The sequence below is a fragment of the Physeter macrocephalus genome, chromosome 12 (genome assembly GCF_002837175.3).
Source record: "Physeter macrocephalus isolate SW-GA chromosome 12, ASM283717v5, whole genome shotgun sequence".
NCBI classification, from domain to species: domain Eukaryota; kingdom Metazoa; phylum Chordata; class Mammalia; order Artiodactyla; family Physeteridae; genus Physeter; species Physeter macrocephalus.
The window spans coordinates 12,996,771-13,014,826 of NC_041225.1; the positions used below are offsets into that span (position 1 = coordinate 12,996,771).

Below are 18,056 nucleotides of genomic sequence, written 5' to 3' on the forward strand. Positions count from 1 at the left end.
CCCCTGAGCCACGGCCGCTGAGCCTGCGCGTCCGGAGCCTGTGCTCCGCAACGGGAGAGGCCACAACAGTGAGAGGGCCGCGTACTAAAAAAAAAAAAAAAAAAAAATTAAAAAAAAAAAGAGGGCCTGGGGGAAACTGACTCAAGTTTGATCAAGCAGAGAGTCTTTGTCAGAAGGCAAGCCGTCAAGAGCGGCCAAGAGGAGGACGGAAAAGTGCTCACTGCATGTGGAGGTCACTGCGGCCTTAGCAAGAGCTGTGAAGAGTTTGAGGATATTTTGCATAGAGTTCTCTGCATATATGGGCTGGAAACACTTAATTTTAAGTATAACTCATTTTTTATATCCATAGAAGGAAATATTATGTAGCCATAAAAAGAACGAGAGAATTATTTAGGTACTCATAATGGAATGATCACGAAGTTAAAGTTTTAGGTGAAAGAAGACCTAGAGATGATCATACTAAGTGAAGTAAGTCAGACTGAGAAAGACAAATATCACACATCACTTATATGTGGAATCTAAAAAAAAATGATACAAATGAACTTATTTACAAAACAGAAATAGACACACAGACATAGAAAACGAATTTATGGTTACCAAAGGGAAAGTTGGGGGGAGGGATAAACTAAGAGTTTGGGATTAACAGACACACACTACTATGTATAAAATGGATAAACAACAAGGACCTACTGTGTGGCACTGGGAACTATATTCAGTATCTTGTAATACCTGAAATGGAAACGAATCTGAAATACTCTTATATAACTGAATCACTTTGCTGTACATCTGAAACTAATACAACATTGTTAAGTCTATACTTCAGTAAAAAATTGTTTTGAAAAAAATATATGTATAGTAAGTTAGCATTTGCATAAAAAAAGAGGATCAAGATACATGTACATATGTGTGGGAATGTGCCCACATATGTATGCCTTTGCTGGTGTATACATAAGATGCTCCTAGAAAGATATTCAAGAAACTGGTAGCATAGGTTGCCTGTAAGGAGATGAACTTGATGACCCGGAGCAGGGGTGACAGGGAGATTTTTCAGTGGATAGCCTTTCCTACCTTTCGAATTTTTGTACCATGTGCAAATACTATGTATCTTAAAAATTAATGTATAAATATTCCTCCTGAGATCACACTATAATTACAGTACAATTTGCATTTTATTGGACATCTGTTCAGATGACAAAAGAAGAAGATCTATCTTTGTTTGTTTATTTGTTTTTGGCCATGCCACGTGGCACGTGGGATGTGAGTGCCCCAACCAGGGATCGAACCCATGCCCCCTGCAATGGAAGTGCAGAGTCTTAACCACCGGACTGCCGACGAAGTCCCTGTCTTTGTTTTTAAATGATCTGCATCCCATTTTTTGTCCAATGTTTCCAATTTTTATTACTGTGAACTGCATTGCTGGATGCGTTCTTGTACACTTACATGTGTACGCTCGTGATCCTGTAGCATAAATTCCTACAGAGGGAACAAGATTCTTCCACATTGCCTTCCAGAAAGGCTGTTCCAGGCCACACACCTCTCCCACCCACACCAGTGTGTGTCCGGTACTCTACTTATTCTACAGCCCTGAGTATTGTCCCCGAAATTGTGCAGGGTACCTATGTGGCAAAGACAATGCTGAGTGCTTACTTGCTTTGCCTCTGGAGCACACAAGTAGGCTACATCTCTCAGCATCTCTTGCCGTGAGGTGGGGCTGAGTTCTGGTTGGTGGCAGTAGTGATGTACACCAGCACTTCCAGAACTGGCCCCTAAAAAACCTCTCCATGATCCTCAAGCTCTCTCTCTTCCTTCATCCGCGTGACGTGTGCAGAAGGTCAAGTGGAGGTCTCTGAGCCCTAGAGCATTACTAGGTTGAGGAGACAAACAAATTTTTACCATATCTCATGGCTGCCCCCTCCCCTCTCTCTGCACTGAGATTCGATCGCATGCCCTGGACCTGGCAGCAAGTCTTTGCTCAAATGTCATCTGTGCTGATTTAGCACAGCCTGCCTACAGATCTGAGCAACTTTGAGGGATCTGGCTGTCTTTCAAAATAAGATGATACTTGCATTTCCAATGAAACTTCTTCCCCAGACGATGATGCAACCTTGATAAACAGGCTAGAGCTACTTAGGGCAGAGGTGAGGGAGTGCAACGGTGAACCCCTGGGCCCTGAGGCCTCAGCCTACCATTTCACCACCACTCCGGGGCCCCGGACCTCACCACGACAGCTCCAGCCATACTTCCCAGTCTGTGACCTGAACAGAGCATGGTGATCACCTCCTTCGTTCATTCTAAAATATATATTGAGGGAGTTCCTGCTGGTCCAGTGGTTAGGGCTCTGAGCTTCCACCACAGGGGGCACTGGTTCGATCCCTGGTGGGGGAATTAGGATCCTGCAGGCCACACAGCACGGCCAAAAATAAAATAAAATAAAATAATAAAATATTTATTGAGCACCTATCAGACACTGTCCTCAAGGCTTTGGATATACCAATGAACAGATGAGACAAAGATTCCTGCCTATTCGAGTGGGAGAGACAGACCGTAAGCAATAATACTAATAAATAAGGTGGGCGAAGAGGTGATAAAAGGAAAAGAGCAGGTTATCCGAAGTGCAGGGCAAGAGGTACGTATCTGTGCTAAGTAGGGTGGTAGGAAGGTGACATTTGAGAAAAGACTTAGAGGTGACCGTCACACGTTTCTCTGGGAGAAGAAGGTTCCCAGCAGAATTAAGCAAAGGCCCTGAGGCAGGGCCACTCCTGGAGTGTTTGAAGAGCAGGAACGAGACCACGTGGCTGGGAACTTGGAAGGAAATGAGCTCAGAAGGAATGAGGAGGAGGGCGCCCAGAGGGCGCATGGCGTCACAGGCTACTCTACGGACTTTGGCTTTTGCTCTGAGATGATATACCTTTGCACAGTTTCAGATGGAGAAGTGACAGATATTCTGACTTACATATTTAAAAGGATCCCTCTAGCTTTTGTACTGAGAACACACTCAGGGTGGGAGTAAGGAGAAACTTGGAGAGCAGGGACGAGGCTGTGCAGAAACCCAGGTGTGAGGGATGGTGGTTCCTGCTGGATTTGGTAACAGGAGGTATTGAGAGGTACAAGGATGGTGGATATATTTTGAAGAAGGAGCCAATGAGATTTCCAAATGCACTGGATATTGGGTGTGAAAGAAAAGTGGGGTTAAGGAGGCTCGCAAGGTCTTTGGCCTGCACAGCAGGTAGAATGGATCTGCCTGAGTTAGGGAAGGCAGAGGTGGAACAGTTTTAGGAGGAGAATCAGAAGCTCAGCTCTGAACACGGTAATATTGAGATGTTTCAAGACCTCAAAATAGAAACGTTGGGACTTCCCTGGTGGCGCAGGGGTTAAGAATCCGCCTGCCGATGCGGGGGACACGGGTTCGAGCCCTGGTCCGGGAAGATCCCACATGCCGCGGAGCAACTAAGCCGGTGCACCCCATCTACTGAGCGTGCGTTCTAGAGCCCGTGAGCCACAACTACTGAGCCCACGTGCTGCAACTACTGAAGCCCATGGGCTCCTAGACCCCGTGCTCCACAACAAGAGAAGCCACCGCAATGAGAAGCCTGCGAACCACAATGAAGGGTAGCCCCTGCTCACCGCAACTAGAGAAAGCCCGTGGGCAGCAATAAAGACCCACTGCAGCCAAAAAATAAATAACTAAATAAAATAAAGTGTAGTAATTAAAAAAAAAAAGAAACATCGTGTAAGCAATTAATATGTAAGTCTGGAGTTTGGCAGAGAAGTCTGAGTGGAGATTAAATTTCAGAAGTTGACCACCTGCCTTTTTTTTTTTTTTTTTTTTTTGACCATGCAGCACGGCTTGCGGAATCTTAGTTCCCTGACCAGGGATCGAACCCGGGCCCCCTGCAGTGGAAGCGCAGAGTCCTAACCGCTGGACTGCAGGGAATTCCCTGCCATTGTTTGTTGTTTTCCTCCCAATCTATAATTTGACTCAGAGTATTGAATCCTCCATCGCTGCATCACTCTGAATGATGCAACTTAAATGTGTAACAAGTGCATTGCAGTTGTATGTTAATACTCTGTCTCTGTGGATTAACTGTTGTACTTTGGACTGGGACAGTGATAGTTTAATATTTAACATTGTGAATATCGTGACTTTGTTTTCTAGGAGTTCAGATAATGAAAATGAGAATAATTATAGTACCAATGCCAGCATGACCCAGATAACAGACTAAATGTTTATGTTATTTTAATGACAAATGGAAGGACATATATAACTGGATTAGGAAAGTAAGTAACCAAAATATATCATACTGCACACTATGCAGAAAAAAATTGGGGATTGCACATGGTGGAAAAGAGTATATGAAAGCACATGTGGAGATTGAACCTCACAAGTTCAGGATGAGACAGGCAAGTACTTCTAAATCTATCAAAAGCCAGTGTGTTGGGACTTCCCTGGTGGCGCAGTGGTTAAGAATCCGCCTGCCAATGCAGGGGACACAAGTTTGAGCCCTGGTCCGGGATGATCCCACATGCCGCGGAGCAACTAAGCCTGTGCGCCACAACTACTGAGCCTGCGCTCTAGAGCCCGCGAGCCACAACTAATGAGCCCACGTGCCACAACTACTGAAGCCCGTGTGCCTAGAGCCTAGAGCCCGTGCTCCGCAACAAGAGAAGCCACCGCAATGAGAAGCCCGCACCCCACAACGAAGAGTAGCCCCCAGCTCACCGCAACTAGAGAAAGCCCGCGCACAGCAACAGACCCAACGCAGCCAAAAATAAATAAATAAATAATAAAATAAATTTATTTTTAAAAACAGCCAGTGTGTTTGTTTGCTTGTTTGTCTCCCCAAAAGACACCAAAGCTCAGCTGAAAACAGCAGCCATTGAACTGACACAAACATGTACGATTAGCATATTGTCCCCTTGACTGTTCTACGAAACTGAGTAGAATTACATTTCCTCATTCAGATATTGCAACTAAAATGTCTTGTGTGCCAACAAAAGGGTAAACTCTAGAGCGTTAACAGGTGTGTTGGCCCCTTACAATGCAAAACTGACTCCATCGGATCTCACCAATGATCATACTTTCTACAGTGACTTAACTGAGGCATCGCAGCCACAACAAATGTTTCCCCTAGCTCTTAGGTACTTTTTAAATGAAAACTGGAGTTTCAATTCATTTCTTAATTTCTATGAAGGTTGCCTTGAAGTTGCAGAAAACATAAAACAAAAAACTGCTGATCTCTTACACAAATACAAACTAGACTTTGCTTATTTATCTGCATATTCAGCAGAGAGCTCAAATGTAAATTTTGGCAAATCCCATTCGGTATATAAGCTCCTTACCAAAGAAAATGAAAAGATCTTACTTGCTAAGTGTCCTGGACACATTTTGCTAAAAAGAGATGCGATTTACTTACCTGTGATATTGAGGCTTTCATAATTTTGGTCACTTTTCCTTTTCTCGAAATGTAAAGAAGAATTAAATGAGGATTTTTTGTTTGTTTTTTGTTTTGTTTTACTTTATCACTTTTACTCTATTGCATACAATTCACTTTGCCTTGAAGTTCTACTCTCAGAAGGCACATATCACACTGATTCCTGGTGTCAGGCCAATGGGAGGACATCAAGCTAAACATTCTCTCAACAAACGCATTGAACACGGAATCATTAGTATTCTGAGTTTTACCACTAAATGAAAGAAAATAAGACATCCTAAAGACTGCAGGCAGTTTAGAGAATTATTACTGGAAAAGGAAACAGAAAAAGCAAAACTATTTTACTGTATCATCAGACAGGAAGAAACATGTCATTGTCATTTTTATTCTGTATAGGTCATATCCATTTAAATTAGTACTATTTTATTTGCCGTCTTCTTTTTTAAAGTCTTACCTTTACGCGTCTTAAGAACATATGTAAATATGCTTCCCTGGACTTGGTTCCCTGGGGCTCACGCTCTGCTGGGTACAGAATCTTTGGAGTTGTTCTCTTTTTCCGTTTTTCCGATCTGCATTTCCCCCCTTTTTCTCGCCAGCACCTCACACTGCCGCATCGAGGTCACCGTGTTATCTTCAATGTCTTCTCCTGGGAAGTAAGAGATTTGACTTTGGACATGTGCCACAGCCAGCACAGTCCCAGCAGCAGTGTCCAGGCCTCTGGCCTTGGAAGACTCAGGAGGGCAGGTCCCCTTATTGCACAAACTTGTCCATGTCCTTGACATTTTTGCTGCTTAATGCTTTTCAGAGTGACACCCTTTCCTTCTGTCCAGTTGAACCGACACACCTTGCATCCCGTAATTTCTGGCCCATCAGAGAAGGAGGAAAGGATGTAAAGTACTTGGATCTGACCTTGTTTCGTATGTCACCACCTCACTGGTAAATATTCATTGGGTTAGAAAGAAATACTATTGTGACACTCAGAGGCTCCCAGACTCTGTAAATTCTAGATCATCAGGGCCTTCAGAAATAGGGTCAACAACTTTCAGAACTTTATTTCCAAACAAGTTAATATTACAAAACGCAGTCAAGCAAAAATGAGGAATTCCGCCAGGGCAGTGGTTCTCGGTTGCATACTGAAATAAAATTTAAAATCGGTATTTAAACAAAAATACCCATGTCTGGGTCTTACCCCAGGAGATTCTGATTTAATTGGTCTAGGGTATGGCAGCAGAACTTTTGAAAGGCAGCACACTTTATGGTAAAAGCTAGCTTACTTTCTTTCGAGATTATTAATGTCTTTAGAGATCTGGCTTCTATTTGCACACATTCTGCCTGAAAGTTTTTGATGGTATGAGGTGCTTACCCTTTGAAGGTAAGTGCTGACTGAAATATTTCTTACCATTACTATAGTGATAATCTTTATCATCAAAGTCAGTATGTTCAGTGACAAGCACAAAACCCTCAGTTTAGCCATCAGAGGTGAAAATGATGACCCTCGAAGACTCTGCTTTCTCGTTCACATACCCCGCCCCCTCACCTCCACACACCTTTCGCTGGCTTTTTTTTTTTTTCTTCCAGTTTTGCTACATTTTAATGGTAGGTTTTTGGGGTTTTTTTTAAGTACTACCTTTTTTTTTTAAATTAATTTATTTATTTTTGGCTGTGTTGGGTCTTCGTTTCTGTGCGAGGGCTTTCTCCAGTTGCGGCGAGCGGGGGCCACTCTTCATCGCGGTGCGCGGGCCTCTCACTGTCGCGGCCTCTCTTGTTGCGGAGCACAGGCTCCAGACGCGCAGGCTCAGTAGTTGTGGCTCACGGGCCTAGTTGCTCCGCGGCCTGTGGGATCTTCCCGGACCAGGGCTCGAACCTGTGTCCCCTGCATTGGCAGGCGGATTCTCAACCACTGCGCCACCAGGGAAGCCCAAATGGTAGGTTTTTTATGGGATTAGTTTTAGGTCTTGTCAGCAACATCAAACAGAAGGTACCGCCGAGTACTCCACAGGGTACAGAGCACTGCCAAGCACCTCAGAAAATGTACGTGATGTGGCGAACATGTGGTTCTTGCCCCCTGAGGAGCTTACAGTCTGGGGGGTCGGCGGGGGGGGGGCGGGCTGACAACTCACAGTCTAAGAGTTGAGTGAACAGCAAAGCAATTTATTAAGACAAATTCCTCATCCCCTCAAACTACTGTGGATGGAATCATTTTGGAATTAAGCTAATCAAGAGAGAGGCAAGACTAAATCTGGTTGAGAATTCTTCAGGCTCATATAGTTTTTTAACATCCATCATAGTAAACAGAACTGACCTAACAGACAACTGAAAGTGGAGACTAGACCTCTTGAAGTGCAAGGGCTAGAACTTGACTGTGGTTACTTCTTTAAAAAGCAAACATACTGAACGGTATGACTAGGCTCATTACACTAGTTTAAAAATAGGCAAAGTACTGGCACTGCGTTCCCCTCATGCTAGCATTGGTCACTTAAAATAGTGAATATTAAATACGTGGGCTCCACATCTAACCCACAGAATGCCCACCCCAAATCTTAATGTTCTGTGTATCAAATATCCACCTCGTGTGTACTGTGAAACTTTTATTTATGTCCCATTATCAAGTCGAAAGAATGTAAATAGTCAAATTATAAAAAGCTCATGACCTGCATATTTCCATATGTGAATGGCAGTATATCTACATAGGAAATAAATGGCAATCCTATCTACCTATATTAAAAAAAAATTAGAATATCTCCAGATTTGCATACTCACCACTATAAGAAGAGGCAGGCAGGTTTTAAGGTTTCACAATCAGTTGTCTGAAAAACAGCAGTTATTCCTGTGGTATCTTGTTAGTATCTGACTCAAATTATTTTTAGATTAGACGATTTAAAAGACATTATAAACCCACCAAGAATTTGTAATTATTCTGAGATGGTTCCATCATTAACCCCAGAATCACTATCAGAAAGAGTAACGATGTGATGTAGAAAGAAGCTAATCAACATGACTAAAAATATGCTCACTTTCAGAAAAACGATCTGGTCATCTGGAAAAAGCACGGCTACAACCTGTGAACATGCCCATATGGGATACTGATTTGGCCAAGGCACACTATTTCTAAGCAGGAGAACCATGAGATCAGGGTGAATCAAGGCCGTCCCCGAGAAGCAGCCTATACATTTCCAGACTGACCTTGGGCAGCATAATTGGTCCAATTCCTCTCAAAGGCGGTTTCATACTATCCTACCCACATCAACCCAAAGTTTGACATTAACTCGAAAAACCGAAGAGCATATTGGAGCAGAAGTGGACAGGTGTGTAAACTCTAGCACACGCTTATTGCTGTATTAAGCGTGAAGGTGAGCACGTTCCACCCACAACAGTGTCGTTCCAGGAAGCAGGGCAGGAGGCGTGGCACATTAGAAAAGAGGCTGTTCATTGCACAATTAATAGAAAAGTGAAAACGTTTCAAGATCTGCAGTAAGCCTGTATCCAAAGGAGTCTTTTACATCAGCGATGTGCTGGACTTTGAATTCTGTGCTACAGCTTCGTAATGGACTCACTCTGGCCTGCTGGCCTGGGTACGGCTTGCTGCCTGCCTGTTGAAGGGTCAATAGGCTACACAGAGCTAGGATGGTTTCTACTGAATGGTGAGATTCACAGAAGTTCCAGGGTATTCATGTCACAATCATTCTTTGTGCAAAGTTTGATGCAGATGAAGATAAAGTGGTTTCTTGGTCAGCAATTGCAATTTCTTTCTTTTAAAGTCAGTGGGAAAAAATAAAAATAAAAAAAAAATAAATAAAGTCAGTGGGTTTCTTGTATAGTTCTATTACAATTGGCCCAGGTTTAATTTCATCCATCTCCATGAAAGCAAAACACTTGGTGCTGGTTTTGGCTTGTAGTGTTTGAATTCAAAGAAAATAGCTTTTTTTCGGCTTGTAGTGTTTGAATTCAAAGAAGATAGCTGCACCTTTGGTTAATTTTTCAACATGCTTCTGGAGCTCAATGTCTGCATTAAAATGAAACATACATATCTTCCTCTCATGAAGCCACCGGAGTATCTTGCACAGGAGTTAAATCTATGCCATTCAGATCTTTTACACTAACTGTGATATAGGGATCAATGCATTGCCCAGCATCTTTCAGGCCAATTTTCTCAATTCTGATAGTGACTAACGTCACTCCTGGTTCTGATGGCAACCTTGGTAATAAAGTACGGGGAACTCTAGCAGGAAAGGCATCAGACACCCTGCTCCAGCGCCACCCTCTTCTTTATCTTCTTCAAATTCCAAATTCTCTTCTTCACCAGGTGCTAAAATTCTTCTTAAGGGGACAGGCTGAACATCAAATGGGAATTCTTTATTATATGTAAGAATATTCTTTAGGATTGGTTCTAGCTTCTTCAGATTCTCCAGTTTAAATTCTTCTTGGGACCATGTGGACTGTAAAGCTGCACTTCGTAATTCCAAGCATGTTGCCATTTTGCCTATGGTTTTCTTTTGTTCTTCGGTGAATTCAGAATTACTGTGCTGAGCTTGGGCCTCTTTTTGTAGGTGTCTTGCTAATATCTGATACTCCTCTATCGCCTCCACCAGCTGGCCCCAAGAGTCAAAGTCGGAGCCTCTCCCAAAGCTGGCAGCCCGGCGCTGCAGCTGACTTCGGGTCACCTCCGACATGGCCGGTCCCCACCGCGTCCCCTCCCGCCCCTACCCCAGCGGGGCCGGGCTCTAGGGCGCCATCCTCCCCGGGCCTGGCGCCGACATTAACAGGGCCAGGAGGAACCGCCAGGCCACCGCTACCACCCGCCAAGGAGCCGCCCAAGCCCATTTGCAGCCCGAGCCAAACTTTGCGGCTCTGAAGCCTTGACTGGAATTCCGCCTCCTCTCAGAATCCTGAGCGTTATCAGCTCACTCAACCCCTTCGGCATGCACCCACGTCCCCCCAACACTGGCGTCTGTCCCTCCCCACCCTCTTCCCAGTGCTTCCCCCGCCTTCATGACCACCACTTCTCATTGGCCTCCTTCCTGGGTTGAATGTAGCCATTCTTTGCGAACGGAGTCAAGCATTTTGAAGGCATTCTTGTTATTTCAATACCTCCACCGAGGGTGGCTATGGTGGGATGTGGTGATGGCCTCAGTAGTGACAGGCAGCAAAGGTGGTCAGGATGGCGCTGGCTGCTGCTGAGGCAGCCACGACGGGAGCAAAGGCAGCTGTGGCCACAGGTGGCGGCCACAGAAGTGAACCCAGTGGGTGAAGCAGGCAAGGCAGCTGATCTTTGCTGGCGAGATTCCTCTCCACCAGAGCCCACTCTGCCTGGTTTGTGGCAAGCGGGAAGTGGCAGGGAATTAAAAATCCATCCCCTTGGGACTCCCCTGGCGGTCCAGTGCTTAACACTCTGCGCTTCCACTGCAGGGGGCACGGGTTCGAGCCCCGGTCAGGGAACCAAAATCCCGCAGGCCAAACCAAAAAAAAGACCCCACAAAAACCAAAAAACCCATCCCCTTAAGTAGCCCTCAACCAAATGAAGGGTGTACAAATGCCCTCACCACGAGAGCGGGAAGCCTATTTCCACTGCTTCCCAGAGTTGCCCAGAGAATGAAGCTGCTGCCCACAGTAATACCTTGCTTGAAAAGGCACCTCTGATGTGCTGCCTTCCCTTCCCTGCCTCACTTCTCCCAGCTCTACCAGTGCTTTCTGGGATCATCTCCCAAACCCTTGTCTCAAAGTCTGTTTCTGGGGGAATCCAAGCTAAGATAATGCATCATGAGCCAAGGATTCAAGCACATATGGCACATTAACAAAAACTGACCATATGCCAAGCCAGAAAGTCTAAACAGATTTCAAAAGACTGAAATCATATAAAATATGTTCTCAACCCAATTGCAATTAGGCAAGATAACTAGAAAAATCCCCATATGTTTAGAAATTTAAAAAATACAATTTTAAACGTCTAAATAATCTGAGATCAATGAGAAAAGCAAAATAGCCATGCTTTGGGGGAAAAGTGCATACATTAGAAAAGGGAAAAGGCTGAAAATCAGTGAGCTAAACATTCAAAAGGGTAGAAAACAGAAAATTAAATCCAAGAAAAGAAGGTAGGAATAAAGAAGAGATTTAAATTCAAAATAAGTATATGAGGGGCTTCCCTGGTGGCGCAGTGGTTGCGCGTCCGCCTGCCGATGCAGGGGAACCGGGTTCGCGCCCCGGTCCGGGAAGACCCCACGTGCCGTGGAGCGGCTGGGCCCGTGAGCCATGGCCGCTGGGCCTGCGCGTCCGGAGCCTGTGCTCCGCAACGGGAGAGGCTGCAGCAGAGGGAGGCCCGCATACAAAAAAAAAAAAAAAAAAAAAAAAAATAAGTATATGAAATAGCACCAACAAAGCCAAAAGCAGATTCTGTGAAAAGATTACTAATATTGATAAACTCCTGTCAAGACTCATCAAGAAAAAAAGGAAGAGGACACAAATAACCAGTGTCAGAAATGAAAAAGGGGGAATTCCCTGGCGGTCCAGTGGTTAGGACTCCACACTCACTGCCGAGGGCCCAGGTGGGAACTAAGATCTCACAGGCCACATGGCTCAGCCAAAAGAAAAGAGAGAAATGAAAAAGGGGTCTTTGTTACAGGTTTGACAGACCTTAAGATAATATGAGGATATTAAGAACAAATTGATGACAACCGAAAAATTCAGATCATGTGAAAAATTCTTCGAAAAGTACATTTTACCCAAACAGATGCAAGAATAGAAACTATGAAGTTTTAATGGGTAAATATGGGCAACAATTCTTTGCAGGCAGATGCCATCAAGAGGTGGAGTCCCTTCCACGCCAAAAAAGAGGCAGAGTCTCCAGGGCCTTTAGCCTGGGTTGGCCTCATGATTTACTTCAACTAGTAGAATGCGGTAAATGCGGTGACTGTTTCCATTTTTGCTCTCGTGGACCCCTGAGACCCACCATATAAGGAAGCTGGTCTAGCCTAGTGGAAGAGAGGCCTGTTAGAGATGTTCTGAAACGTAGTCTCCACCGCCATTTTGTCTGCTCTTATCACTTCTTTCAGTCACATGGAGAGAACCCCACCCTAGCTTACTCAAGTAAAGACAGGTTGGCTGAAAACATACACAGAAATCTGAGGGCTCAATCCACAGCCCAAGGAAACTGGAGCTGGGAACAGAAAGCCACCAGGACCCAAGCAGCCCTTTCAGGGACCACAGGAACTGATTACAATCCTCTCTCCACAACCTGGGTTTTCTTGTTTGGGCCACATGGCATCGAAGGACCCCCGCAACCCTGACTGCATAGGACTCCCACCCTGGCTGCTAAGCCAAACCAACAACTTCCTTTGTTTTAGGTGTCAAATCCCCAGGAGAGACTCCCAGCTCATTTTTCCAAGCCAGAGCACAAGCCTTAGATTTCAAATAGCCAGTCCGGTCAGCGCTGACCAGTCACTTCCAGTTTCTCTAAGTCTGGATTACGCTCCAGGGAAGAGCAACTTATCTGAATGGTGAAGCTGGGTGCAGGCTCTGGGCTCTCTCTCTGCATACTTGCCTGTCTACCCTCTGCCTCTTAGGACCTGCCCCTGCAGGAAGACGGAACAACCAGCTGTGCCCACGGAGCCTGTAATCCTGCAGAGAAACATTATGAAGCTGCAGCAGCCACTGCTGGTACCTACCTGATCCACTCAGCACCCTCTCCTGTGTGCTGAAGGCTGCTCACTTGACTCCCCCCTGCTCTCTGCGCAGGGCCCTCTCTTGGTGGCAGGAGGGCACTTGACCACGCATAGGGCGGTCAATGCCCAGGAAAACATCCCTCAATGTCAGATGGGGAGTTGGTGTACATACACCCCAACTTCCCTGCCCCTGGGATGGGGAAGCTGAGGTATGTTCTGTGCCATCTCCCAGAAGTCCCAGGTGGGACTGAGCCTCAGTTGCCCACAGCAGTAACCGGCTTGATAATGCACCTTTTATTGGCTGCCTTCCTCTCTGTCACACCTCTCCACTTCCCTACGAGTATTCCTGGATGCCCCCGGATACTACCTGCACTCAGATTCTCCGGGTTGGACTCTGGAAGGATGCAAACCAAGACAGAAGAGAAGTCCAGTGCAGCAAACTCTAAGCCACATCCGTCAGTGCAGCTGTTTTCAATACAAGAGCCAGTGTTTTCACCTGCATTGCCTCATGCCCATGTCTATTGCTCAACTGGTTCTGAACTCAGGAGGGAAGGAGGTGTGTTATTTATTGCCCCCAAGCCTCAAGGAAACACTCAATGAAGACTTGTAAATGCTCCAGTTAAGGTGAGAAGGAGCCCTTCTCCGTATCCGTGCAGCAGGAGGCAGGAAATTGATGTTGGCAGAGCTGAAGGGGGAAGAGGGGTCGCCTTAACCCTGGTGAACAGACAGAGCAGCTTGCCCCATGCCCCAGGCCCCTCCTTGGCACACTAGGTGAAGCTGGGGAACAGGGCCCCGCAGGTGCTGAAGGCAGGAACCAAAGCCTGGTATAGTCTTTATTTATTGTGAGTCCTGATGTCCAGGGAAGCCAGGCCCATGTCCACAGCCCTCAGGACTCCACCTGGCCACTCTTCAGCAGTGGAGGCATCAAGTGCAGTCACTCATGTCCAGTTCTCCCACGGTCTGAAGGGTCCTCAGGAGGCAGGAAGTGGCTGTGCCTGCAGAAAAAAGCCACATCAACATCTACTAGCACCTCTTGTGTGCCTGGCCCTGGGACCACTGCTGGCGAGATTAGGTAGACACAGCAGAGGCTGCCCTTGCGGGGCTCACAGCCTGGAGGGAGAGGGTGTCAGGCGATGACTCGGGGGCAGCGAGCCGCCCCTGGGAGCAGGGACGGCAGCGTTCCGCTGGGCTTAAACGGCACCTGCTGTGTGCCCAGCACTGTGACAGCTACTAGGGACCCAGCAGTGGGTGCAGCAGACACACGTCTCTGACCCTAGGGAGGGACAGACAACAAATGAACAAAAATGTGTCAGCGGGTAAACCCTACGAGGAAGACCACGTCAGGGTAAAGAGCGGAGGTGTGTGGGGCGGGAGGTGCAAGCAGCACTTTACGCTGGCAGCTGCGTTAACACGAGACGTCTTTATACCCTGTTTTATGAGATGGGCCTGGGTGTTTGCTCTTTTGGAGACTAGAGAAGAGAGGAGGCCTGAATTTCACTGCCCCCAATCAGAGAGGGAAAGCTGCAGCTGCGATGCCCTTACGGGAAGGAGAGGGCAGTGAGGAGAAGCTGGGCGTGGGGTTAATTACTCTGAGTGCACTGGAAAACCACAGGCTTTAAAGGGGACAGATGTGACCCAATTTCCGTTTTTAAAAGCTCCTTTGGCTCCCAGCGGGGAGACAGAGTAGCAGGGGGGCAGGGCAGGGGTAACCCCAGGAAGACCAGGGAGAGCCCTGGTTGCTCATTCCGGGAGGGAGGGAGCAACTGGCCCTAAGATAGGAAGGTGGGGTCTTTGTTCAGACGCTCAAAGAACTTGAAAGAAGTATCACCAAAATATAATTAATAAACTAGCGTGAACAGTATGCAATCATTGCTGAACATTTTCTGAGAAGAATTAGAAGTCCATCTCACTGGTGTCTGCTCTTGGAACCTGAACCTTTCACTTATCTGTGCCTTATTTAAAAAAAAAACAAAAACCCAATGTCTACAGGGCCTGGTAGAAGGGCATTTCCCCAGTCTTTAGCCAAGAACTCCTCCGAAACAGGCGATGGGAGGGAAGCAGTTACAAGGCAGTAAAATTTAAGCCATAGTGGAGGGAGCACAGGGGTCTTGGGAGCATGGAGATGGGCCATGACGGCATTTTCTGAGGGAGGTGACATCGAAGCTGGACTAAGAATTAGTCAGATGGGATAGGAAGGGCAGTCCAGGCAGAGGGAAACAGTGAGATAAAGGCCTGGCAGCAGGAGAGACCGGCATTCGCGTAACTGCATGCTCACTGGGGCAGGAAACACAGAGCCTAAGGTGGATGCCGGGTAGAGGCAGGGCCAGAGGCCATATCCTGCAGGGCCTGCGAGGCTGTGCCGGAGTGTAGACTTGGCCTGGTCAATGCGAGCCATGAAGCAGTACACAGTCAGAGTTCCTCTGGGATCACTCTGGGACCTTCACAGAGAACGGACTGAGTGAGGTAAGACAGACAGCATGGAGGTCCAAGAGAAGGCTTCTCTTCTGGGTGCGAACAGAGAAGATGGGGTCCCAGGAACCGAGAGAGGGGCAAATGAGAGGGGGTGGAGAGGGAGCTGGTGAAAGATGTGACTTTTGCCTTTGGAGCTTGCAGGCCAGTGGGGGAGACAGTAAACATCTAAACCAGCATGTCTCAACCTTTTTTAAAAAAAATTATTGTCCCCCAAGGAGTCTTTTTAGACATTTAAAAAAGATTGCACCCATCCATGACACTTTAATACCATAGATATACTGTATATCTGTTTAGGTACTATATACGTTAAAAACAGTTAAGACTTTTTTGCCCCATCCTTACCCCCACTGCCCATACAGCTGAGAGGCGGTGAGGATGAGAAAGGGAGAGTGGGTAAGGGAGGAGGTGGGTCAGGTCAGCCTGGGGAAGAACACAGAGAGCCAGCAGGAACCTGGGATTTTGTTCTCAGTGTGGATGAGAAGTCACCGAAGAGCTTTCAGCAAGGGTGTAATGTGACTAGTTTTCAGTTCCTAAACGTTCTCTCTGGCCACCGCATGGAGGCAAGGGAAGAGGGGATGCAGAGAGACCAGGGAGAAGGCTGGGGCAGGTACCCTGGCTGTGGAGGGGTGGAGAAGACGGCTGGACGGAAGCAGGGGCTATGGAATGGGGAAGAGGGGAACACGTTCTGATGTTCCGGAAGCGGGATGCGTGGTAAAGGTCTGCGTGGGGCTGAGGCTGACTCCAAGGTCTTCACTCTGAGCAGCTGGGAAGATGAAGGGAGGGGATGAAGGGCCTGCCGAGCCGCCGTCTTACCTCTGCGGTAGAGGGGGTGTGTGTCGGCTGCACCTGCTCGGCACACTGCAGGAAGCGGCGCACATGTTCTGCACAGTTGCCCACGGCTGCCTCGTTCTGTCTAAGACATTCCTCAAAGGCCTCAAAAGGCTCCGCACAGGCCTGGCGGATCTGCCGGATGACTGGGCTGCAGGGACAGGGCATTTCAGGCCCGGGGAGACTTCCACCCTACGGCCCCCCGCCCCCAACCTGCCCCGTACTTGCCCACACTCACTGGGCGGACGTGCACTGAGCAATGCTCATCTTAAGGTGGTGACAGTCTCGTTGCCATGACTCAGGCTTGGCTGCCACACACTGGCCGTACTGCTCCAGCTCCCGGCCACAATAGCGAGCAGTGATCTCCAGGGCCGCCTGCCTGTGGGACGTGATAGTCTGAGGATAATTCCAGGCAGTAGGCAAGAAAGGGAGTTCTGATCTGAGTCTGGGTGGCACTGGGGTCTTGGGCAAATCTCAGAGTCTGAAGGGTCCTGGGATAGGGCCAGGGAGGTAGAGAGGTAAGGCATGAGGCTTGGGGATTGTGGAGCAGGCTGGAAGCTTCTGGGGAGATAGTGGAGGTCCTGAAAAAAAGGTCTGATTATTCCAAGGCAGGCTGTGGAGGTCCTGGAAGAAGGGTCTGGGAGTCTGGGCATCCCCCAGTTTAGGCTTGGGAATCATGCAGAGAAGGCTTAGGGCCTTAGAAATAATACCTAGAGTTTTCCGAGAGAACCTGGGAGCCCTAAATGAGTTCGAAGGCCCTAAAAGTGAGGGTTAGAGATCCAAGGGGTGAGGTCTTGGGTCCTGGGGAAGTGTCTCTTGACCAAAGGGTCTTCGAGATGAGACCTGAAGACAGGGGTACTGAAAGTGAGACTTGAGGCCCTGGGGCAGGTTTGGGGGTCCTGGGATGGGTCTCAGGGTCCTAGGGGCATGATCTGGAAGCCCGGGGTGAGGCTGGGGCTCTGGGGTAAATCTGGAGGGCTCTACAAATAAGCTCTTCAAGTTCTTGGGAACAAGGTCTGGAATCCAGCGTGAGATCAGTGGTGTCTAAGAACAAGTCTGTGGGCCCTACAGGTGAGATCTGAGATACTCGACAGACCCGGAAGTTCCAAAAGGTAAAGTCAGATGATCCAGGGGGAGGAACCTGGAGCTCTAAAAGGACGGCTCTAGGAGTCCTAGAGGTCCTGGGAGAAGTCTGGAGTCGTAGGGTTGCAGGGTGAGGGACGAGACCCGGGGTTTTGGGGGGCAAGGCTTGGGGTGTTGAGACTGGACCTTTAAGTCGTCCGTTATCACCCGAAAAAGGGGCGGAGCCTAAACGCTCAGAGGGCGGGGCCTGAACACGCGCAGAACTGAGGCTCGTGAAGGACAGCGCTGAATCCTAAGGCTCGGATCTCCAGGGCACAGAGAGGTCAATCCTTCTTCCCGGAGTCCTGGCCTAAGTCCAGATCACTGGGGAAGAGAAAGTATACGGGGGCAGATACGGGGTAAGGGCTCCCGCTACTCACATCTTGAGGCCGATGCCGGAGGAGGATCAATGAGGGAGGATAGCCCCGCCTTTTCCGGTATCAGGTTGTCATGGCGGCGCCCAGCCCAGCCCTCCTTGCCTTGTATTTTCCCGGTCGCAGAGCAGACAGGCAGCCCCGTTCCCTTTAGACCCAACCCGTCATGGCGG

The 18,056-nt window shown here is 47.7% G+C and overlaps 1 protein-coding gene and 1 pseudogene across 2 annotated transcripts; both read right to left on the reverse strand.

Moving 5' to 3' along the window:
• Positions 1 to 5,995: 5,995 nt before the first annotated feature.
• On the reverse strand, positions 5,996 to 18,056 carry CHCHD5 (coiled-coil-helix-coiled-coil-helix domain containing 5). 2 transcript variants are annotated; one of them, XM_055088882.1, is made up of 5 exons: positions 17,890 to 18,056; positions 16,626 to 16,766; positions 16,373 to 16,538; positions 13,455 to 14,082; positions 5,996 to 6,078 (listed from the first exon to the last, which is right to left on the reverse strand). In XM_055088882.1, coding segments are annotated over exons 1-4 (333 nt in total). In that variant the 5' UTR covers positions 17,892 to 18,056; the 3' UTR covers positions 5,996 to 6,078; positions 13,455 to 14,058. The 2 variants fall into 2 exon arrangements, with proteins under 2 accessions (XP_054944857.1, XP_054944856.1); XM_055088881.1 differs by having other exon boundaries at positions 6,002 to 6,078; positions 13,091 to 14,082.
• On the reverse strand, positions 6,004 to 10,364 carry LOC102976004 (axin interactor, dorsalization-associated protein-like; annotated as a pseudogene).

Bases quoted from the DNA above. Each gene is read 5' to 3' on its own strand.
- CHCHD5 (XM_055088882.1), bottom strand. The intron at 16,539-16,625 runs GTGAGTGTGGGC...CTGTCCCTGCAG, and splicing joins GCTCAGTGCACGTCCGCCCA to CCCAGTCATCCGGCAGATCC. The intron at 14,083-16,372 runs GTAAGACGGCGG...TTTTTTCTGCAG, and splicing joins ACACCCCCTCTACCGCAGAG to GCACAGCCACTTCCTGCCTC.